General features: G+C 38.5%; 3 protein-coding genes across 3 annotated transcripts; all 3 read right to left on the reverse strand.

Annotated features, from left to right (window-relative positions):
- Positions 1-13,967: 13,967 nt before the first annotated feature.
- On the reverse strand, positions 13,968-14,585 carry LOC149666968 (uncharacterized). The gene is made up of 3 exons (XM_089841738.1): positions 14,539-14,585; positions 14,248-14,477; positions 13,968-14,172 (listed from the first exon to the last, which is right to left on the reverse strand). Exons 1-3 carry the CDS (start codon positions 14,575-14,577, stop codon positions 13,995-13,997), a joined length of 447 nt encoding a protein of 148 aa, XP_089697864.1. The 5' UTR covers positions 14,578-14,585; the 3' UTR covers positions 13,968-13,994.
- Positions 14,586-15,530: 945 nt separating this feature from the next.
- On the reverse strand, positions 15,531-23,652 carry LOC149666969 (uncharacterized). The gene is made up of 10 exons (XM_089841653.1): positions 23,123-23,652; positions 22,848-22,910; positions 18,225-18,507; positions 17,933-18,145; positions 17,291-17,390; positions 16,973-17,173; positions 16,688-16,894; positions 16,003-16,183; positions 15,871-15,947; positions 15,531-15,797 (listed from the first exon to the last, which is right to left on the reverse strand). The coding sequence occupies exons 3-10, from the start codon at positions 18,488-18,490 to the stop codon at positions 15,531-15,533; spliced, it is 1,512 nt and encodes a 503-aa protein (XP_089697779.1). The 5' UTR covers positions 18,491-18,507; positions 22,848-22,910; positions 23,123-23,652.
- On the reverse strand, positions 18,743-21,142 carry LOC149666970 (uncharacterized). Its single transcript, XM_089841654.1, has one exon. It carries the CDS (start codon positions 21,140-21,142, stop codon positions 18,743-18,745), a length of 2,400 nt encoding a protein of 799 aa, XP_089697780.1.
- Positions 23,653-25,305: the final 1,653 nt, after the last annotated feature.

A 25,305-nucleotide genomic window follows, 5' to 3' on the forward strand; every position in this document is an offset into this window, starting at 1 on the left:
TCTTTGAACTCGAAATAGACCTTCTTTGAACACGTAATAGACCATCTTTGAACTCGAAATCGACCATCTTTGAACGCGTAATCGAGCATTTTTGAACGCATAATCGACCATCTTTGAACGCGTAATCGACCATCTTTGAACGCGTAATAGACCATCTTTGAACGCGTAATCGACCATCTTTGAACGCGTAATCGACCATCTTTCAACGCGTAATAGACCATCTTTGAACGCGTAATCGACCATCTTTCAACGCGTAATCGACCATCTTTCAACGCGTAATAGACCATCTTTGAACTCGAAATAGACCATCTTTGAACTCGAAATAGACCATCTTTGAACGCGAAATAGACCATCTTTGAACGCGTAATCGAGCATTTTTGAACGCATAATCGACCATCTTTGAACTCGAAATAGACCATCTTTGAACTCGATATAGACCATCTTTGAACGCGTAATAGACCATCTTTGAACGCGTAATAGACCATCTTTGAACGCGTAGTCGAGCATTTTTGAACGCATAATCGACCATCTTTGAACGCGTAATAGACCATCTTTGAACTCGAAATAGACCATCTTTGAACGCGTAATAGACCATCTTTGAACGCGAAATAGACCATCTTTGAACGCGTAATCGAGCATTTTTGAACGCATAATCGACCATCTTTGAACTCGAAATAGACCATCTTTGAACTCGAAATAGACCATCTTTGAACGCGTAATAGACCATCTTTGAACGCGTAATCGAGCATTTTTGAACGCATAATCGACCATCTTTGAACGCGTAGTCGACCATCTTTCAACGCGTAGTCGACCATCTTTCAACGCGTAATAGACCATCTTTGAACTCGAAATAGACCATCTTTGAACCCGTAATAGACCATCTTTGAACGCGTAATCGAACATCTTTGAACGCGTAATCGACCATCATTGAACGCGTAATCGACCATCTTTGAACGCGTAATCGACCATCTTTGAACGCGAAATAGACCATCTTTGAACACGAAATAGACCATCTTTGAACTCGAAATAGACCTTCTTTGAACTCGAAATAGACCATCTTTGAACTCGAAATAGACCTTCTTTGAACACGTAATAGACCATCTTTGAACTCGAAATAGACCATCTTTGAACGCGTAATCGAGCATTTTTGAACGCATAATCGACCATCTTTGAACGCGTAATCGACCATCTTTGAACGCGTAATAGACCATCTTTGAACGCGTAATCGACCATCTTTGAACGCGTAATCGACCATCTTTCAACGCGTAATAGACCATCTTTGAACGCATAATCGACCATCTTTCAACGCGTAATCGACCATCTTTCAACGCGTAATAGACCATCTTTGAACTCGAAATAGACCATCTTTGAACGCGAAATAGACCATCTTTGAACGCGTAATCGAGCATTTTTGAACGCATAATCGACCATCTTTGAACTCGAAATAGACCATCTTTGAACTCGATATAGACCATCTTTCAACGCGTAATCGACCATCTTTCAACGCGTAATCGACCATCTTTCAACGCGTAATCGACCATCTTTGAACTCGAAATATACCATCTTTGAACAAGTAATAGACCATCTTTGAACGCGAAATAGACCATCTTTGAACGCGTAATCGAGCATTTTTGAACGCATAATCGACCATCTTTGAACTCGAAATAGACCATCTTTGAACTCGATATAGACCATCTTTGAACGCGTAATAGACCATCTTTGAACACGTAATAGACCATCTTTGAACTCGAAATAGACCATCTTTGAACGCGTAATGGACCATCTTTGAACGCGTAATAGACCATCTTTGAACTCGAAATAGACCATCTTTGAACGCGTAATCGAGCATTTTTGAACGCATAATCGACCATCTTTGAACTCGAAATAGACCATCTTTGAACTCGATATAGACCATCTTTGAACGCGTAATAGACCATCTTTGAACACGTAATAGACCATCTTTGAACTCGAAATAGACCATCTTTGAACGCGTAATGGACCATCTTTGAACGCGTAATAGACCATCTTTGAACTCGAAATAGACCATCTTTGAACGCGTAATAGACCATCTTTGAACGCGAAATAGACCATCTTTGAACGCGTAATCGACCATCTTTGAACGCGTAATCGAGCATTTTTGAACGCATAATCGACCATCTTTGAACTCGAAATAGACCATCTTTGAACTCGAAATAGACCATCTTTGAACGCGTAATAGACCATCTTTGAACGCGTAATCGAGCATTTTTGAACGCATAATCGACCATCTTTGAACGCGTAATCGACCATCTTTGAACGCGTAATCGACCATCTTTCAACGCGTAATAGACCATCATTGAACGCGTAATCGACCATCTTTGAACGCGTAATCGACCATCTTTGAACGCGAAATAGACCATCTTTGAACACGAAATAGACCATCTTTGAACTCGATATAGACCATCTTTCAACGCGTAATCGAGCATTTTTGAACGCATAATCGACCATCTTTGAACGCGTAATCGACCATCTTTGAACGCGTAATCGACCATCTTTCAACGCGTAATAGACCATCATTGAACGCGTAATCGACCATCTTTGAACGCGTAATCGACCATCTTTGAACGCGAAATAGACCATCTTTGAACGCGTAATAGACCATCTTTGAACGCGTAATCGAGCATTTTTGAACGCATAATCGACCATCTTTGAACGCGTAATCGACCATCTTTGAACGCGTAATCGACCATCTTTCAACGCGTAATAGACCATCATTGAACGCGTAATCGACCATCTTTGAACGCGTAATCGACCATCTTTGAACGCGAAATAGACCATCTTTGAACGCGTAATCGACCATCTTTGAACGCGTAATCGAGCATTTTTGAACGCATAATCGACCATCTTTGAACTCGAAATAGACCATCTTTGAACTCGAAATAGACCATCTTTGAACGCGTAATAGACCATCTTTCAACGCGCAATCGAGCATTTTTGAACGCATAATCGACCATCTTTGAACGCGTAATCGACCATCTTTGAACGCGTAATCGACCATCTTTCAACGCGTAATAGACCATCATTGAACGCGTAATCGACCATCTTTGAACGCGTAATCGACCATCTTTGAACGCGAAATAGACCATCTTTGAACGCGTAATCGACCATCTTTGAACGCGTAATCGAGCATTTTTGAACGCATAATCGACCATCTTTGAACTCGAAATAGACCATCTTTGAACTCGAAATAGACCATCTTTGAACGCGTAATAGACCATCTTTGAACGCGTAATAGACCATCTTTGAACGTGTAATCGAGCATTTTTGAACGCATAATCGACCATCTTTGAACGCGTAATCGACCATCTTTGAACGCGTAATCGACCATCTTTCAACGCGTAATAGACCATCATTGAACGCGTAATCGACCATCTTTGAACGCGTAATCGACCATCTTTGAACGCGAAATAGACCATCTTTGAACGCGTAATCGACCATCTTTGAACGCGTAATCGAGCATTTTTGAACGCATAATCGACCATCTTTGAACTCGAAATAGACCATCTTTGAACTCGAAATAGACCATCTTTGAACGCGTAATAGACCATCTTTGAACGCGTAATCGACCATCTTTGAACGCGTAATCGACCATCTTTGAACGCGTAATCGACCATCTTTCAACGCGTAATAGACCATCTTTGAACGCGTAATCGACCATCTTTCAACGCGTAATAGACCATCTTTCAACGCGTAATCGACCATCTTTCAACGCGTAATCGACCATCTTTCAACGCGTAATCGACCATCTTTGAACTCGAAATATACCATCTTTGAACAAGTAATAGACCATCTTTGAACGCGAAATAGACCATCTTTGAACGCGTAATCGAGCATTTTTGAACGCATAATCGACCATCTTTGAACTCGAAATAGACCATCTTTGAACTCGATATAGACCATCTTTGAACGCGTAATAGACCATCTTTGAACACGTAATAGACCATCTTTGAACTCGAAATAGACCATCTTTGAACGCGTAATGGACCATCTTTGAACGCGTAATAGACCATCTTTGAACTCGAAATAGACCATCTTTGAACGCGTAATAGACCATCTTTGAACGCGAAATAGACCATCTTTGAACGCGTAATCGACCATCTTTGAACGCGTAATCGAGCATTTTTGAACGCATAATCGACCATCTTTGAACTTGAAATAGACCATCTTTGAACTCGAAATAGACCATCTTTGAACGCGTAATAGACCATCTTTGAACGCGTAATCGAGCATTTTTGAACGCATAATCGACCATCTTTGAACGCGTAATCGACCATCTTTGAACGCGTAATCGACCATCTTTCAACGCGTAATAGACCATCATTGAACGCGTAATCGACCATCTTTGAACGCGTAATCGACCATCTTTGAACGCGAAATAGACCATCTTTGAACACGAAATAGACCATCTTTGAACTCGATATAGACCATCTTTCAACGCGTAATAGACCATCATTGAACGCGTAATCGACCATCTTTGAACGCGTAATCGACCATCTTTGAACGCGAAATAGACCATCTTTGAACGCGTAATCGACCATCTTTGAACGCGTAATCGAGCATTTTTGAACGCATAATCGACCATCTTTGAACTCGAAATAGACCATCTTTGAACTCGAAATAGACCATCTTTGAACGCGTAATAGACCATCTTTGAACGCGTAATCGAGCATTTTTGAACGCATAATCGACCATCTTTGAACGCGTAATCGACCATCTTTGAACGCGTAATCGACCATCTTTCAACGCGTAATAGACCATCATTGAACGCGTAATCGACCATCTTTGAACGCGTAATCGACCATCTTTGAACGCGAAATAGACCATCTTTGAACACGAAATAGACCATCTTTGAACTCGATATAGACCATCTTTCAACGCGTAATCGAGCATTTTTGAACGCATAATCGACCATCTTTGAACGCGTAATCGACCATCTTTGAACGCGTAATCGACCATCTTTCAACGCGTAATAGACCATCATTGAACGCGTAATCGACCATCTTTGAACGCGTAATCGACCATCTTTGAACGCGAAATAGACCATCTTTGAACGCGTAATCGACCATCTTTGAACGCGTAATCGAGCATTTTTGAACGCATAATCGACCATCTTTGAACTCGAAATAGACCATCTTTGAACTCGAAATAGACCATCTTTGAACGCGTAATAGACCATCTTTCAACGCGTAATCGAGCATTTTTGAACGCATAATCGACCATCTTTGAACGCGTAGTCGACCATCTTTGAACGCGTAATCGACCATCTTTCAACGCGTAATAGACCATCATTGAACGCGTAATCGACCATCTTTGAACGCGTAATCGACCATCTTTGAACGCGAAATAGACCATCTTTGAACGCGTAATCGACCATCTTTGAACGCGTAATCGAGCATTTTTGAACGCATAATCGACCATCTTTGAACTCGAAATAGACCATCTTTGAACTCGAAATAGACCATCTTTGAACGCGTAATAGACCATCTTTGAACGCGTAATAGACCATCTTTGAACGCGTAATCGAGCATTTTTGAACGCATAATCGACCATCTTTGAACGCGTAATCGACCATCTTTGAACGCGTAATCGACCATCTTTCAACGCGTAATAGACCATCTTTGAACGCGTAATCGACCATCTTTCAACGCGTAATAGACCATCTTTCAACGCGTAATCGACCATCTTTCAACGCGTAATCGACCATCTTTCAACGCGTAATCGACCATCTTTGAACTCGAAATAGACCATCTTTGAACAAGTAATAGACCATCTTTGAACGCGAAATAGACCATCTTTGAACGCGTAATCGAGCATTTATGAACGCATAATCGACCATCTTTGAACTCGAAATAGACCATCTTTGAACTCGATATAGACCATCTTTGAACGCGTAATAGACCATCTTTGAACACGTAATAGACCATCTTTGAACTCGAAATAGACCATCTTTGAACGCGTAATGGACCATCTTTGAACGCGTAATAGACCATCTTTGAACTCGAAATAGACCATCTTTGAACGCGTAATAGACCATCTTTGAACGCGAAATAGGCCATGTTTGAACGCGTAATCGACCATCTTTGAACGCGTAATCGAGCATTTTTGAACGCATAATCGACCATCTTTGAACTCGAAATAGACCATCTTTGAACTCGAAATAGACCATCTTTGAACGCGTAATAGACCATCTTTGAACGCATAATCGAGCATTTTTGAACGCATAATCGACCATCTTTGAACGCGTAATCGACCATCTTTGAACGCGTAATCGACCATCTTTCAACGCGTAATAGACCATCATTGAACGCGTAATCGACCATCTTTGAACGCGTAATCGACCATCTTTGAACGCGAAATAGACCATCTTTGAACACGAAATAGACCATCTTTGAACTCGATATAGACCATCTTTCAACGCGTAATCGACCATCTTTGAACGCGTAATCGACCATCTTTGAACGCGTAATCGACCATCTTTCAACGCGTAATAGACCATCATTGAACGCGTAATCGACCATCTTTGAACGCGTAATCGACCATCTTTGAACGCGAAATAGACCATCTTTGAACGCGTAATCGACCATCTTTGAACGCGTAATCGAGCATTTTTGAACGCATAATCGACCATCTTTGAACTCGAAATAGACCATCTTTGAACTCGAAATAGACCATCTTTGAACGCGTAATAGACCATCTTTGAACGCGTAATAGACCATCTTTGAACGCGTAATCGAGCATTTTTGAACGCATAATCGACCATCTTTGAACGCGTAATCGACCATCTTTGAACGCATAATCGGCCATCTTTGAACGCGTAATAGACCATCTTTGAACGCGTAATCGACCATCTTTGAACGCGTAATCGACCAACTTTCAACGCGTAATCGACAATCTTTGAACGCGTAATAGACCATCTTTGAACGCGTAATCGACCATCTTTGAACGCGTAATAGACCATCTTTGAACTCGAAATAGACCATCTTTGAACGCGTAATAGACCATCTTTGAACACGTAATAGACCATCTTTGAACACGTAATAGACCATCTTTGAACACGTAATAGACCATCTTTGAACTCGAAATAGACCATCTTTGAACACGTAATAGACCATCTTTGAACTCGAAATAGACCATCTTTGAACGCGTAATCGAGCATTTTTGAACGCATAATCGACCATCTTTGAACTCGAAATAGACCATCTTTGAACTCGAAATAGACCATCTTTGAACGCGTAATAGACCATCTTTGAACGCGTAATCGAGCATTTTTGAACGCATAATCGACCATCTTTGAACGCGTAATCGACCATCTTTGAACGCGTAATCGACCATCTTTCAACGCGTAATAGACCATCATTGAACGCGTAATCGACCATCTTTGAACGCGTAATCGACCATCTTTGAACGCGAAATAGACCATCTTTGAACACGAAATAGACCATCTTTGAACTCGATATAGACCATCTTTCAACGCGTAATCGAGCATTTTTGAACGCATAATCGACCATCTTTGAACGCGTAATCGACCATCTTTGAACGCGTAATCGACCATCTTTCAACGCGTAATAGACCATCATTGAACGCGTAATCGACCATCTTTGAACGCGTAATCGACCATCTTTGAACGCGAAATAGACCATCTTTGAACGCGTAATCGACCATCTTTGAACGCGTAATCGAGCATTTTTGAACGCATAATCGACCATCTTTGAACTCGAAATAGACCATCTTTGAACTCGAAATAGACCATCTTTGAACGCGTAATAGACCATCTTTCAACGCGTAATCGAGCATTTTTGAACGCATAATCGACCATCTTTGAACGCGTAGTCGACCATCTTTGAACGCGTAATCGACCATCTTTCAACGCGTAATAGACCATCATTGAACGCGTAATCGACCATCTTTGAACGCGTAATCGACCATCTTTGAACGCGAAATAGACCATCTTTGAACGCGTAATCGACCATCTTTGAACGCGTAATCGAGCATTTTTGAACGCATAATCGACCATCTTTGAACTCGAAATAGACCATCTTTGAACTCGAAATAGACCATCTTTGAACGCGTAATAGACCATCTTTGAACGCGTAATAGACCATCTTTGAACGCGTAATCGAGCATTTTTGAACGCATAATCGACCATCTTTGAACGCGTAATCGACCATCTTTGAACGCGTAATCGACCATCTTTCAACGCGTAATAGACCATCTTTGAACGCGTAATCGACCATCTTTCAACGCGTAATAGACCATCTTTCAACGCGTAATCGACCATCTTTCAACGCGTAATCGACCATCTTTCAACGCGTAATCGACCATCTTTGAACTCGAAATAGACCATCTTTGAACAAGTAATAGACCATCTTTGAACGCGAAATAGACCATCTTTGAACGCGTAATCGAGCATTTATGAACGCATAATCGACCATCTTTGAACTCGAAATAGACCATCTTTGAACTCGATATAGACCATCTTTGAACGCGTAATAGACCATCTTTGAACACGTAATAGACCATCTTTGAACTCGAAATAGACCATCTTTGAACGCGTAATGGACCATCTTTGAACGCGTAATAGACCATCTTTGAACTCGAAATAGACCATCTTTGAACGCGTAATAGACCATCTTTGAACGCGAAATAGACCATGTTTGAACGCGTAATCGACCATCTTTGAACGCGTAATCGAGCATTTTTGAACGCATAATCGACCATCTTTGAACTCGAAATAGACCATCTTTGAACTCGAAATAGACCATCTTTGAACGCGTAATAGACCATCTTTGAACGCATAATCGAGCATTTTTGAACGCATAATCGACCATCTTTGAACGCGTAATCGACCATCTTTGAACGCGTAATCGACCATCTTTCAACGCGTAATAGACCATCATTGAACGCGTAATCGACCATCTTTGAACGCGTAATCGACCATCTTTGAACGCGAAATAGACCATCTTTGAACACGAAATAGACCATCTTTGAACTCGATATAGACCATCTTTCAACGCGTAATCGAGCATTTTTGAACGCATAATCGACCATCTTTGAACGCGTAATCGACCATCTTTGAACGCGTAATCGACTATCTTTCAACGCGTAATAGACCATCATTGAACGCGTAATCGACCATCTTTGAACGCGTAATCGACCATCTTTGAACGCGAAATAGACCATCTTTGAACGCGTAATCGACCATCTTTGAACGCGTAATCGAGCATTTTTGAACGCATAATCGACCATCTTTGAACTCGAAATAGACCATCTTTGAACTCGAAATAGACCATCTTTGAACGCGTAATAGACCATCTTTGAACGCGTAATAGACCATCTTTGAACGCGTAATCGAGCATTTTTGAACGCATAATCGACCATCTTTGAACGCGTAATCGACCATCTTTGAACGCATAATCGGCCATCTTTGAACGCGTAATAGACCATCTTTGAACGCGTAATCGACCATCTTTGAACGCGTAATCGACCAACTTTGAACGCGTAATCGACAATCTTTGAACGCGTAATAGACCATCTTTGAACGCGTAATCGACCATCTTTGAACGCGTAATAGACCATCTTTGAACTCGAAATAGACCATCTTTGAACGCGTAATAGACCATCTTTGAACACGTAATAGACCATCTTTGAACACGTAATAGACCATCTTTGAACACGTAATAGACCATCTTTGAACTCGAAATAGACCATCTTTGAACACGTAATAGACCATCTTTGAACTCGAAATAGACCATCTTTGAACGCGTAATCGAGCATTTTTGAACGCATAATCGACCATCTTTGAACGCGTAATCGACCATCTTTGAACGCGTAATAGACCATCTTTGAACGCGTAATAGACCATCTTTGAACGCGTAATCGACCATCTTTGAACGCGTAATCGACCATCTTTCAACGCGTAATAGACCATCTTTGAACGCGTAATCGACCATCTTTCAACGCGTAATCAACCATCTTTCAACGCGTAATCAACCATCTTTCAACGCGTAATCGACCATCTTTGAACTCGAAATAGACCATCTTTGAACAAGTAATAGACCATCTTTGAACTCGAAATAGACCATCTTTGAACTCGATATAGACCATCTTTGAATGCGTAATAGACCATCTTTGAACACGTAATAGACCATCTTTGAACTCGAAATAGACCATCTTTGAACGCGTAATGGACCATCTTTGAACGCGTAATAGACCATCTTTGAACTCGAAATAGACCATCTTTGAACGCGTAATAGACCATCTTTGAACTCGAAATAGACCATCTTTGAACGCGTAATAGACCATCTTTGAACGCGAAATAGACCATCTTTGAACGCGTAATCGACCATCTTTGAACGCGTAATCGAGCATTTTTGAACGCATAATCGACCATCTTTGAACTCGAAATAGACCATCTTTGAACTCGAAATAGACCATCTTTGAACGCGTAATAGACCATCTTTGAACGCGTAATCGAGCATTTTTGAACGCATAATCGACCATCTTTGAACGCGTAATCGACCATCTTTGAACGCGTAATCGACCATCTTTCAACGCGTAATAGACCATCATTGAACGCGTTAGCGACCATCTTTGAACGCGTAATCGACCGTCTTTGAACGCGAAATAGACCATCTTTGAACGCGTAATCGACCATCTTTGAACGCGTAATCGAGCATTTTTGAACGCATAATCGACCATCTTTGAACTCGAAATAGACCATCTTTGAACTCGAAATAGACCATCTTTGAACGCGTAATAGACCATCTTTGAACGCGTAATAGACCATCTTTGAACGCGTAATCGAGCATTTTTGAACGCATAATCGACCATCTTTGAACGCGTAATCGACCATCTTTGAACGCGTAATCGACCATCTTTCAACGCGTAATAGACCATCTTTGAACGCGTAATAGACCATCTTTGAACACGTAATAGACCATCTTTGAACTCGAAATAGACCATCTTTGAACGCGTAATCGAGCATTTTTGAACCCGTAATCGACCATCTTTGAACGCGTAATCGACCATCTTTGAACGCGTAATAGACCATCTTTGAACGCGTAATCGACCATCTTTGAACGCGTAATCGACCATCTTTGAACGCGTAATCGACCATCTTTGAACGCGTAATCGACCATCTTTGAACGCGTAATCGACCATCATTGAACGCGTAATCGACCATCTTTGAACGCGAAATAGACCATCTTTGAACTCGAAATAGACCTTCTTTGAACTCGAAATAGACCTTCTTTGAACTCGAAATAGACCTTCTTTGAACTCGAAATAGACCTTCTTTGAACTCGAAATAGACCTTCTTTGAAATTGAAATAGACCTTCTTTGAACTCGAAATAGACCTTCTTTGAACTCGAAATAGACCTTCTTTGAACTCGAAATAGACCATCTTTGAACTCGAAATAGACCTTCTTTGAACTCGATATAGACCTTCTTTGAACTCGAAATAGACCTTCTTTGAACTCGAAATAGACCTTCTTTGAACTCGAAATAGACCTTCTTTGAACTCGAAATAGACCTTCTTTGAACTCGAAATAGACCTTCTTTGAACTCGAAATAGACCTTCTTTGAACTCGAATTAGACCTTCTTTGAACTCGAAATAGACCTTCTTTGAACTTGAAATAGACCTTCTTTGAACTCGAAATAGACCTTCTTTTTGAACTCGAAATAGACCTTCTTTGAACTCGAAATAGACCTTCTTTGAACTCGAAATAGACCTTCTTTGAAATCGAATTAGACCTTCTTTGAACGCGAAATAGACCTTCTTTGAACGCGAAATAGACCTTCTTTGAACGTGAAATAGACCTTCTTTGAACGCGAAATAGACCTTCTTTAAAAGCGAAATAGGCCATCTTTGAACGCGTAATAGACCATCTTTGAACGCGTTATAAACCATCTTTGAACGCTAAGACGATCTTTCGATCTCCTAAAGCTACATTCGCAATGGAGCGGAAATCTCTCAGTAAGCATAAAGACGAAACTGAATGCTGGTTTTCAATCTCTCGCGCGGGTTTTGGAAAACCAGTTTCCTCCTCAACACCAGTTTGAACTTTGCGCTAGACCTTTCCCAAAGGAGATGTTTTGATTTGTGATGTAGGGCAACGCCACTAGGGTTCCCTCGAAACTATATGATATGTAAAATGGCGATGACGGTGGCAAACAAATTGATGATCTTATTGTTATTAAAAAAGAAATTGTTGTTGATGAAGTTAATGCGAAGAAGAAACCAAATAATAATTAGAAAAAGAGCGCGTTGGTGGGTGCATCCGATATGGTTAAAAAGGAAGAAAGAAGGCGATTTTCACACTCTGGTAAGTTTTATAGTTAAGCCTTTGTATTTGGTTTTGATACATTTTATGGCCTTCATATTAAAATAACTATACTTATTTACAGATGAAGGCGATGAGACTTCACGATCATGCGTACTTTAAAAATTATTCACGTATGTCTCCCAAGCATTTTGATAAACTTCTCGGCTTACTGCATAGTTCATTAAAAAAGTACCCGGTGTCGAGAGAAGCAATATCTCCGGCCCATCGTTTGGCAGTCACGTTGCGGTAAGCATATTAAATAATTACTAATTCCATAAGATTACAAAAGGACAAAAGTTCTATTTAAAAATTATCTAGGTACCTGGCTACGGGAAACAGTTTTATATCCATTGCATACGCTTTCCGGATAGGACTTTCGACAACCCATTATATTGTTCGTGAAACATGCCAAGCCATGTGGGATATTTTAAGGCCTATCTACTTAGAAGTATGCTTACATAGTTGGATCTACATGGTGCGTTGATTCATGTAATGAAAATGTACTTATTCAGAGCCCTAGTGAAAAAACATGGAAGGATGCTGCCGCAAAGTATTATGCAACTTGGCAATACCCAAACTGCATTGGTGCTGTAGATGGCAAGCATGTACTAATTCAGCAGCCGAAAAACACTGGATCTATGTACTATAATTACAAGGCACGTTCAAATTTAAGGGTGTTATTTTTCATTTCTGCATTTAAATTAATGTTTTTATATATTTTAGGGCACAAATTCCATAAATCTGATGGCAGTTGTAGATGCGGACTACAGATTTATAGCCGTTGACATTGGTGCGTACGGTTCGAGTTCTGATGGTGGTGTTTTTAAAGCGTCAGCCATTGGGAGAGCTTTGGAAAATTCCCAATTGAAAATACCACTCCCTGCCATTCTGCCAGGGACTAGTATATTAGCGCCGCATGTCATGGTTGGTGATGATGCTTTCCAGTTGCGAACAGACTTTTTAAAACCGTACAATCGAGGGGACTTGGATGATGAAAAAAGGGTTTTTAATTATCGTCTCAGCCGAGCAAGGTGATAATTTTTATTTAATTAAATTTTAATATTGTAAATATTAATAACTATTATCTTGTTAAAACGTGAAGGCGATGCAGTGAAAATGCGTTTGGTATTCTAGGAGCTAGGTGGAGAATATAAGTTCAGCTAGCTAATTGGACCAAGTCATCTTGCGACTTATTGCCACTTATCTATATTTCGTAGACCAATAATCCTTTCGCCTGAAAATGTGGATTTGGTGACAAAAGCAACTGTAGTTTTACACAACTTTATCATGACAGAAGAAAAAGCGCTTGAAGGACCGCAAAAAGTGTATTGCCCCCCTGGTTATGCTGAAAATGAACAATGGAGAAACGAACCAGCTAACGCATGCACAAATGTTCCACCAACTCGTGCCAGAAATTTTTTAAGAGATGCAGGTGAAGTGCGAGCTAAATATGCAGAATATTTCTTTTCTGAAAATGGCCAAGTAGCTTGGCAATGGGATATTCCCGGAGTAAAAAGGCCAAATATATTAAAAAGGTTACCATAAATGTTAAAAACTAAAATGTGTTAAACAAATTGTGTTAAATAAATTGTTTCGAATACTGACATTTGCTTTATTTTATTAAAAAAGATTATTCAGAATCTGAATCAGAAAGAAAGGAGAATGCTGTTTGAATAAGTTTTAATTCAAATTTAGGCTGTTTTTTAGTTTTCACCCTTCGGAAAATATCCGCAATATACTTTCCGAATCTATCAGCTGCATCATCAGAAGAATGGTTGTTTGCAGATTCAGCCACTTTCATCATAACTCTGGAAACGATTGTTTAATCGCTTACTTCCTACTTATTTATACCATGATTAAACAAGGTTCATAAAGTTGCATACTTATCAATTTTGTCCATTTCTTCTAAAATGTCATCATTTGTTCCTACAGAGCGTTTAGTTGCTTTTCGTTTCCCTTGAGTATTGGTACTGTTCGCAGCTGATGATGGTCTGGACGATGATGCTGAACTTGTGCATCTTGATGTACTTTGAGTAGATAATTCAGAAGGTTCAGCAACTTCTTCCACGATCTCTTTGTCACCAACAGTTCCTTCAGACATACTTGAGAGAATCTGATAAGATAAAGTTAATTATACTCGAAAGTTAGATGTTTTAAACATCTTTAAAACTCACTTTGTATGCTTCTGCGTCATTACTGTTTTGATGAGACATTTCCTCTACCGTTTTACTCTCATTCATTTCATCTATATTACATGAAGTTCTGCATTATAGCAGTAAGAGAACTTAAGTTAACTACACAAATTGGCAAGCTAATGTATTATTAATACACATACTCTCTTTTGGATATAATATCTTTCAAAAAAAGCATCTGCTTAAAATAGGGCCATTTAATTTTGTCAAAATACTTTTCTGGATCATATCCTGATCCAGATTTTTTAACGTTCACAACATTGAAATTGGTACGAAATTGATCCCGCAAATACTTCCACTCTCTCTTGGCAAGAGCCTCTATTAATAATATAATTATAATGTTTATACTTCAGGGATAAACGGATAAATTAAAATAATCATCAAAACTTCAATACATACTTGACATTCCTGTTGTTAGCGAAATTATGTTCCATGCTGCGTCTACTGCTCCATTATCCTTATGTTCAGATAAACATTTGTCCCAGATAACTTTGTTCTCGAAAACCGCACTTATTAATTTTTCCCTCCTTTCACAAGTTATTTTTTTCTTTTCAGTAGAAACTTTCTTCAACAACTCCTTCGCGGTAGCCATGTTTAAAATAAACTTAAACACGGCTTCTTCGCGCGTTTTCGTTCCCCTTATCGCTCTTTTAATTGGTTCTTCAAATCACGTGGTACGCGGCTGAAGCTGAAAGATCAACTTGAGTTGATCTTGGCTGAAATGTGAAACCCACCCGCTTTCAGCGCCTGCTTTCAGAATCAGCCTGGAAAAACCAGTTTCAGCCGAAATGCGAAATGTTTAGCAGAAACTGGTTTTTTAAGCAAGCTTTAGGTTTCGGCTTTCAGCTTCAGCTTTCCGCTCCTTTGCGAATGTAGCTTAACAGACTATTTGAATGCAAAGCTGACTATATTTCAATCCCAAACAACTTTATTTTTAAGAAAAGCAGACCATCAATGAAGAACTAACCTATATTTCAACTCAACTGATTAAACACATTTTTGACACCGTTAGATATTTTTTCAGTGCCAATTTTAAAAATTATTTTTTGGAAATACTCCATTGTTTTTTGGAGTTGAGTCGGATACTGTAGTTGGAAAGCGTAAAATCCACTAATCAATGAAGTTACGGCGTCAGGTATCGTTTTCACATCGAATTGCACTCCTTCTATTTGAACATAGACGGGAGTAGTAAAATAGTCATGGTTGGAGAAGACCATTATGGGAGTGGACGATTTCGGAGTCTATAAATCAAGTTTAGTTAAAATTTAAACTGTTAAAAAGTTTATCGTGTTTTCCGCACAAATATTATCCTACCGTTGATGTTAAATAATAGTCCAGCGACTCCCCGAAAAGGCATGGAAATATCAACAGACTAGCATTCAAATTCAAACCTAAAACAAACAAGCAAGCTGTAGTTTCTAAATATAATTCGGTATAAATAATTACCATTCAACGATTCTTCGGAGCAAACTTCCCCCTTTTCCTTGAGTAATTTAAGAATGGGTTTAGCATTCTTTTTACTTCTGCCTAGCTCTAAAATACGCTTTGAAACTGGTTCTATGTAGTGAACTAAAACTTTTTCCGCCGATGGTCGGATGTTTTGCAACATGCTGAACTCTTTGATTAGCTGAAAAATATGAAACTAAATTGGTTCAATGTGCCTAAAAAAAGTCACTAGGGAAATTTTTGATTAAGAATTAAAATACTAGTATCAGACGTCCCTTAACTAGGAAGTAAACATTTGTAATAGCACGTATAAGTAAAAAATGTTATTTTGCTTTTACTCATCGAGTAGGGGATCGCTTTTTCCCCCTTCTAAGATGTATTTAATATCTCGAGTTTCTCTTTTCTATATATTGCATCACATGAGTGCAGCAGGACCTTACTGTACCTCAACCGTTGGGCCATCCCGAATATTACCTTAGCGAGCTAGAAAACATAATTTCCGAACTACATAAGCGGCTAACACACCCTCCAAACCACAACCACACCTAGCTAATATGTAAATTTTTTTACGTGACTTGTTTACATAAGAGAAGCCAAGACCGTAGGCCCGGACCAAACATTGGATACTTCCTTAATGTACTTTTGCTAGTATTAATCTAATCATGTCTTCTATCTTTTCGGGTACCTGGTTTGTTTTTGTCAAAACTGGAAATTTTGAAACAATTTCTTCCACACTAAGGTGATCAAATGCCATCTTTTGTCGATATGACGCCGTTCTTCGCATTTTTTCCTCTACAATGCTTTCATTGGGATGGGCTTTGTCTAGTTCTTTATTCATTACTTCCATATGAGCATCGATAGTGCCTTTATCTTTTGCCATACCAGCAACTAGCTGTATATTAATAAAGCGACAAGTAAAATTTCAAAACTTTCAGATGAATTGCCCAAACACAGTAAAATCACTACACACCCCAGGGCAAATCCTTTTTGACCTTTTAAGGGAAGGTTCTACATTCTTATCTTTCGCTTCAGGGTTCTCAGGGTCTTTTTCTTCTTCAGTAAGTTTCCTTTTCCTGCTATGGATCGCTTTCATATCCCTTACACACTGCAAATCGTCCCGTTTTCGTCTTTCATGGCGGAACTTGGTATGCAAGGCCTCAGCCCATGTATCCTACAATAAATGCATTCGTTTTTCTACACGTCTATCAAAACATGCGTTATCTCTAATCTTTGAGAATCACCGTTTCTAAAATACAAAAATGTGGTCAAATACTCCAGCCATACTTACATATTGAGTTCCATATGGATTATCAAGTTTATCCCTCAGAAAAGGGTATTTGAGAACGAGCGCGCGCGCTACTCGTTGCCGCTCCTCTTTCGATACATAACTATTAAAAATTAGTCAAGTTGTTACCTTGTGAGCTTAATTTATTATAAGTTAAGCTTAGCACTCTTTGAAGAAGAGGGAGTGATTTATTGGTATGAATTCCGTTTTTGATAAAACTGTTATTATAGGTGAAAAAGGGGCGTCCAAAAAACCCAACGGCATTTCACGCTTCGCAAGTAGCTTCTACTTAATTAAAATATTATTTTGAAATTACTTTAAAGGTAATATATAGCAATTCAAAAATTGGGGGAAAATTTTAGATTATAATGTTAATTAGATTCTCTATTTTCCAACTTGAACCACTTCTATTTTCCTTTATCAGAGGTTAAAAATGGCAATTTTCGAAAATTAGAGCCAAAAGCGAGTGAAAAAAAAAATTCCCCTATTTTCAAAGTTTCTTTGCTACCTAGAATGAGTACTAAATTTCACTTTCTTGCCTCTATGGCTCTGAACCTGGGGTTTCGATGAAGTAATTCAAACCTCGTAAAATTCTACTGGACGATTTTTATGATAAATATATAATGGCTTTAACTATATACTCACTACTTATTAAACTTGGTAATGTCTTCGTATAGTATTTTTATAATTTGGGGGCGATAAGTTTGTCCAAAAATTCTTGGATCTCTATCATCGATTAACTTCACCACATCAGGCGGAAGACGCGGCACAACGTAGGGGTCAGGTATTTTATTTGTAGCGAGAGTTTTACTGCATGATGGTGTCTCTAGTTGTTCTGTTGCCGGGATAGAGATTTCCCTTTATTTCAAAAGTATTTGTTTGTTAGCGTTTTGGTATTACTAATTAATCAATTTATAACAGCGTAGCTATCTTATACCGTATGTCGATTTCTACGTCATTTGACAAAGCCTCGTTCAATGGAATTATTTTTATTTTTGACTTGTCCTCAGGTAAACCTTCTTTGAACTCCCAATCGATCCAATCGTTCCAGTCCTTGGCAAAAACTTGAACCAATCTAACTTTTTTATTGAAATTCTTTTCCATTTCGACAAAAAACTCTGCCTCCCCAGCATCAGCAGAAATCCTTAAAATCTTCTTTTTCTCTTCACAAGTAACGTGATAGGTGTATGGTTCCTTATCCATCTTACCGACAATATTTTCTGCTCAAATTGTAAGAACTTTAAGCAAACCATTTTATGCTTAACAAAGACTCAAAATTTGGCAAGAGACAACTGAATTTATTAAAACTGTACAATGCCTAAATATGACCCTCGCGTTATTTCCGTACAATTACTTTACGTAATCTTTAGAAATACGCTCAACAGAAAGATCACCGCCAAAATTTAATAAAATATGGCTGTTTTGTACTTTAAAATAGGTCGTACTTCTACTTTACTACCCTTTAATATCACATATTCTGTGACTAAATATTATTACGTTTTCGGAGCCATGCTTATACATTTGCAAAGCGCAGCTATCGATTTCCTGACCCGGCTCTATAATCAGCCATTCATTATACTCCTGGGCAACATAACAGTTATAATGTTCTAAATAATTTGCGCAACCGACAATGCGGCCACAAACGTGCCATTTTTCTAATACTTCAATTAGGTAGTAAATTCTTATAAATAAGGGCAAATCATTTTCATTTACAGTAACAGGAAGAATGTAGTTAGTTTTGTACGTGACATTTTTTACACGAATAGCCGAAGCAATCTGAGTGACGTTTGGTTCTAGTATATCTATGCTCAAAAATGAACTTAGTTCTTGTCGAAGCATCAAAGGCAAACTGCTGAACTTAAGACTAAGTGGTTTAACAAAATCATCGTTTTCTAATCCAGCGTCTCCACTTCTCTCGTAACACTGGAGTAATTGATGCCTTTTGGCAAGTGTTACGCAAATATTTCGGAAGTTGCAAGTGTTTCCAGCATCTTTCTTGAAGTATTGATGTTTCCCTTCAAAGCGCATGCACCATAATCTAATCAATGGGCCATATTTCAAAATTAAACTTGCGTAATGCGTCATAAAATGCATTTTTGGTGTAAATATTCCATGAGGTATTTCTTTCATAATACAATGAAAGTCTTTTATCCGTTCAAACAAATATGGCATCCACTTAGGGTCAATTAGTGGGGACGTAATTATTTCACTTATTTCAATCAGAGTTAAGAGCAATTTCCAATGTTCGTCCTCATTAGGAATAACGGAGCCAAACATTAAGGGGAAGAAGTATAGTAGGCATTTCATTTGGGCAGCTGTTCCAACAAGACGTCTTGAACTTCTAAGAACATCTTGAGAGATAGTAACACATTTATCCTTAACCATAAGTTCTCCGTAAGGAAAGTTTTCAATAGCAGAATTAATGTTTTTCAGAGTCTCCATATTTTCATTAATTATGTGATTTATGACAAGTTTAAGTACTAATGGCACAACTCCTTCGTAAAAATCGTGCATTATATCCGCAGGAAGGGACTCCGTTACCTCGAAATGAGGGAGAACTGAAAAAGGACACGGTCCTTTGACCCCATAGATTTTCTGATTATCAGGGTTCTCTAGAATAGCTTCTAAGTGGTACTTTTGGACCTCAGGATATCTAATTAGCATTTCATTCTCATCAAATGTTTCAGATATTTGCGATTTTGTAATCATGCAAAATCTACAAATTCGACCACTAGAAAATGATCGCTGAAATCCACCTAACTCGTGACTTGAAAGATTATCAGCTGATATCGTAGCTAAAGCCCCTTTGTAAACGCAATTACGTACAACGATTCCATTTGTCTGAAGGACCTCAAGGTCATCCAGAAGAGGTTTCAGTACTCTTTGATAACCGTATCGCTTAACATCTGTATATCTTACAACAAGAGCCAAGTTTATATTGCTTAACTTACTCCTAAACGCTGGATTTATATTTCCTACTACGAAATATATTAATGTAACTTTATGTTTACCTCTCTTAGCCCCTAAAGGATTAATTAATTCAACCTCATCTGCGTATAAATGCAGACGTAATGCTAAGCTGTCCTGACTAAAAATTGGATGATTCTTACATATTAAACCATCATCATAATCTCTTAAGTATTTGCTGGATTCTTTGGTTTTCGTTATTTCAAGCCAAATGTCATCATGAGACAACATATTTTGTAAAATTTTCAAAATAGGGACGTAACTGTACTTTTTTTTCTTAATTTTGCCATTAACTCTTTCGACCCCAAGAATATAATCTATGGGCTCTACTAGATGCAAGTTGTCTCTACAGAATTTATGAAGATTGTACTCTGAATTTATGTGGTTAGTAATTGATTGAGACATAAACCTAGCTTCCGCCATCCGCTCAAGGTCTGATAGATTGTGAGGAAATTGACTATAGCAAGTATCGATGCAACTTTCAAGAATGTCTTTGAAACTGTTTGCAATGCTGTTTGCAACACTGATAGGTAAATTATGTTTCTCGCGAATTCCAAGTACAAAAAGCACCGCGTTTCTTTGAAGTTCACTGATACTTGTATCTTCACAAGTTTTGTCAGCTTCACTCGCATTGTCTATTTGTTCTACAACTTCCGATTCATTTTCTTGAAATATTTCATTTCCATCATGAACAACACTACCTTTCTTTAAGTGATGTCTATAAACATGAGTCCTAAGGGATTCGAACCTCAAAAACGACTTTTTGCAGTCGGGAAATGCACACCCAAACTTTCGATTAGGCTCGTGGGAATGTAGAGTTCTTATGTGTTTCATCCATGAAAGAGGTATGGGTCGTTTAACTCCACAAATGGAACAAGAATAAGGCATTTTCCAAAAATGATTGCCCACCACCTTACAAGTAAAAGTAAATAAGCCTGATTTTTAATACAATTTGCCATTTACTAACCATTATAGCTTCCTAACTTAATTTTTTAAAAGTAAAGTGCTTCGAAAAGTTGGAAATTGTTCCCTCTTTACCTACCAAAACCAAATGCAGATAATGGAAAGCATCCGATAATACTAAAACTTATTATTATTAGGCACATCGTTTGATGTACATCTACGATTGGCTAGTAGTTTGACTTGGTCTAAAGATTTTGATGTTTTATGTATTCGTTCGTCCTAGGAGGATATAGGGGTGAAGGAGTCTTCGACTGCCCGTTTTCCCATTGAAACGCGCTTACAGATTATCGTCCGTTCTGGGAGATTCTTAGCCGCGCACCTTGTTCCGCGCTCATCGTCATCGGGCGTCGTTTGTTTTAATTTTTGTTAAAGGCGCTGCATTTTTTAGTGCTTTAACGGAACATTTATCATTATTTTATTTTTTATTAATACTAAATTATGGTTCTTAGATAAAACTGAAGTAAAGGTAACGGTTTTTTTTTACTCTTTGCCAACACCAAAAACTCTACTAGATAAGCGTTTAAGGTGGATTAAAGCCTGTGGGAGGGTCGAATTAACTCCCGATAAAATTAAAAAATATCTCTACATGTGCAGTGAACACGTAATATAGGCGGCGTTGCCTCAAAGGCCTAAGCTAGCATGAAAAACCCGCTATTTTTTGAATTGGATTTGCGTGGTCACGTGATGCGCGTAACCAATGTAACTAGGTGCGCCTGCACGAATCTCCCATCGGAGAGGCCGAAACCTGAGCTCTACGAACGGGCAGTCGAAGACTCCTTCACACCTATATCCTCCTAGGTATAATCACTAAGACGTTCTGTTCTATTAGGGCGTGTGTGTAATCGGCTTAGTACCTTTAAAGGTGGAACGTCGAGGAGCTACTCACAAATCATTGGCGATTTTAAAGGGGATTGGGATGAAGTGTTAGTTAGTGATTCGGGTAATCGTCTTAGTACCTCTAAAGGTAGAACGTCGAGGGGCTACTCACTAATCATTGGCGATTTTAAAGGGGATTGGGATGAAGGGTTACTTAGAAATTCGGGTAATCGTCTTAGTAACTTTAAAGGTAGCACGTCGAGGGCTACTCACTATTCAATGGCAATTTTAAAAGGATTGGGATGAAGGGTTACTTAGGGGTTTTGGGTAACTTAGTGCCGTTAGCACTGCTAAAGGGGTTATTCACTCAATTTTTTGTACGCCTGTTAAGTACGGAACCCTTCTGGACCTAAGCCTATGTTAAAAGTTCATATGGGTAATTGCAGGTACAAGTCTATGTTGAAACCTAAATATTTCTGGACGTGTGATAATTATGAGTTCCGTGTGCGTAATAATGTTTGCACCATTAAAGGTAACGCATCGAGTAAATACAAAAAATGGAGAAAATAATAAGAAATGAATTTAACATTACACTTGATTGTAAAATAACAAGTGCAAATCGCATATTGTTCCGTTTTAAATGTTCTAATTTGTTCCTTTTTAAATGTTCTAATAAAGTAGATAACGATGTGGCTAGTATTATGGCCCTGCCCTTGGATCACCCTATTTCAATGATTTTATCGATGCTCCCTCATGTAAACATGTTTTTATATTCTCTAAATGCTAAAAAAATATAAAACTAAAATCAACTTACTTCTTTATCCCGATAAATTACACACCAAATATAATTTTATGGTTTTTCATTTATTTTAATTTCCTAGAAATACAAAATATTTGTTAGGTGATATGCGACGTCAAGAGGGGGATATGAGAAAATAACTAAGACAAATCATTTTATCATATCGGAGTAATAAATAACAAGACTGCACAAAATGAAATATTCTAAGAGAGCGGCATAGTATAAAAAATATATAAAATAATAATGCGGGTCTTTTTCTTAAAAATTAAAAATATATCTAATAAACTTACCAGTGATGGAAATAAACGTTGACCAAAGCCTGAGGAGTGCTTGGTGGTTTCTTCAGCAGAAAAATTGAAAATGGTGCTGCTGATGGTTTTGGACGGAGCCTCCGGGATATCTAGGCCCATGCATGTAGCGAAGCAAGAATATTTTTTTGACTAATTTAGTTCGCCGTGTTTTCCCGCTTGGGGCGCTTTCAGCACCGTAAAATAAACAAGTTCAGCCTCATGACCCCGTCGACTGCTACAATATTAGGGCAAGGTATAGACGTAGAGCGGTGAAGCCGAGGTCGCGGATAGTTAAAAAATGATTTTGAAAATTTCCGAAGACCTTTATTAAACAATCATTCCAAAGAAGTAAAGGATAAAAATGTTAAGGTTAAAAAAATGAAAGGTTTTGAAGGAGTAAAAAGTCCTCTAATGGTATGTGAAAACTTAGCAACTTCAAGAAGTTTTGCTTTACTAAAAAAACAACGATGTTAAAATCTCATAATTACTTTTTTGTCCATACAATCTAACCAATAGATTCAATTAAAAGTGAATAGCCCCTAAAAATTACGTTAATTTAAAGGTGAAACCTTTCTCTTTCATAAAAGTTTTATAATTGGCCCCTAAAATGTCATCGATAATTTATGGAAGACCCCGGTCGCAACGGCCATTAAAGCGCCACCTCGTACACACAAAGGGTAAAAATATTTCCTCTATGAAACTGGATATTTCCCCACGTAAAATTCGACATGCATGGGCCTAGATATCCCGGAGGCTCCGTTTTGGAGGACTCTCTTTGTAATGGCATTCGTATAACGCGAAAGAATTTATTCATACTATGACTCTGCCAGGGCAGGACCCGCGGGGAGATGCTATCTTGCCGTTGGGGGCCTAAAGAAGCGGTCACGTGTCACACCCGTTTTCTTCGGTCCAGGTTATTTTTAAAATAGTTTGACTATTTATTTAACCTCCCACACCGTCCACTGAAATTTTCCACCCGAATTTCCTGGAATTTGCTCAACCACCTTATAGACTATTTCGATGGTAAATAGGGTTTGACAACTGTTAGGGTCGCGACATACACACTCTTGTGCCCTTTCCTAAGTTATACCCAATAAGATCAGGTCGGATGTTGAAGCTAGGAGGATATAGGTGTGAAGGAGTCTTCGACTGCCCGTTCGTAGAGCTCAGGTTTCGGCCTCTCCGATGGGAGATTCGTGCAGGCGCACCTAGTTACATTGGTTACGCGCATCACGTGACCACGCAAATCCAATTCAAAAAATAGCGGGTTTTTCATGCTAGCTTAGGCCTTTGAGGCAACGCCGCCTATATTACGTGTTCACTGCACATGTAGAGATATTTTTTAATTTTATCGGGAGTTAATTCGACCCTCCCACAGGCTTTAATCCACCTTAAACGCTTATCTAGTAGAGTTTTTGGTGTTGGCAAAGAGTAAAAAAAAACCGTTACCTTTACTTCAGTTTTATCTAAGAACCATAATTTAGTATTAATAAAAAATAAAATAATGATAAATGTAAGCGCGTTTCAATGGGAAAACGGGCAGTCGAAGACTCCTTCACCCCTATATCCTCCTAGCATCAATTATTGAAGAGTGGAGGTCAAAGCTGTTTTCACGTTTTTGTCATGTTGTTAGAGTAAAAAAATATATCAACTCTTTAGATGAAATTTAAATGCTTTTAACGAATGTATTTCATTTTTTTTCTGAGACTCTAATCCAAATCCAATTTTCCTGATTGTAAATGGTTTTCCATTAACAATCAGGGAAATGGTTCCGACTCTTCCGAGTGAGCCAAAGAAACGAGGACAAAATTGCCTAACAATTTTCAAAGATGTTTCTATAATATTCCTTGGAAAATTACATAATATAGAAATATATATTATAGCTACACCAGTACACCTCAGGATCAATCAGAAATTTATACTTTTCGGCGTGAAAGTTTGACGTTCATGTTTCGCGATCGAGTGCCGCTAAGAGAATATGTTTTCTCTCTATCTGCTCATAATTCAAAAACAAATATAACAATAGTTTCATTCTCTTAGGTTGAACTTTTGATCTTAAGTTACGCAATAACGTTTTAAATGTAAAATGGCTTTAAACCTGCATAACAAGAAACAATTACAAGTTAACTAAGCTTTCAAAATTTAGATGTTGGGTTTTTACGTCAAGCACGTTAAAAGATATC

This window comes from Phalangium opilio, unplaced genomic scaffold (genome assembly GCF_054372755.1).
Source record: "Phalangium opilio isolate 3A_F unplaced genomic scaffold, DU_Popi_V2 ptg000060l_1, whole genome shotgun sequence".
NCBI lineage: Eukaryota > Metazoa > Arthropoda > Arachnida > Opiliones > Phalangiidae > Phalangium > Phalangium opilio.

Excerpts from the sequence above, each read along its gene's own strand:
- LOC149666969 (XM_089841653.1), bottom strand. The coding sequence starts at position 18,490 with ATGGATAAGGAACCATACACCTATCACGTTACTTGTGAAGAGAAAAAG. Across the intron at positions 16,895-16,972 it reads CAAAAAGGATTTGCCCTGGG|CTAGTTGCTGGTATGGCAAA; the intron begins GTGTGTAGTGAT and ends ATTAATATACAG. Across the intron at positions 16,184-16,687 it reads TTTTGACAAAAACAAACCAG|CTAATCAAAGAGTTCAGCAT; the intron begins GTACCCGAAAAG and ends CATATTTTTCAG.
- LOC149666970 (XM_089841654.1), bottom strand. The coding sequence starts at position 21,142 with ATGCCTTATTCTTGTTCCATTTGTGGAGTTAAACGACCCATACCTCTT.
- LOC149666968 (XM_089841738.1), bottom strand. The coding sequence starts at position 14,577 with ATGTCTCATCAAAACAGTAATGACGCAGAAGCATACAAA. Across the intron at positions 14,478-14,538 it reads ATGACGCAGAAGCATACAAA|ATTCTCTCAAGTATGTCTGA; the intron begins GTGAGTTTTAAA and ends TTATCTTATCAG. Across the intron at positions 14,173-14,247 it reads GAAATGGACAAAATTGATAA|AGTTATGATGAAAGTGGCTG; the intron begins GTATGCAACTTT and ends AATCGTTTCCAG.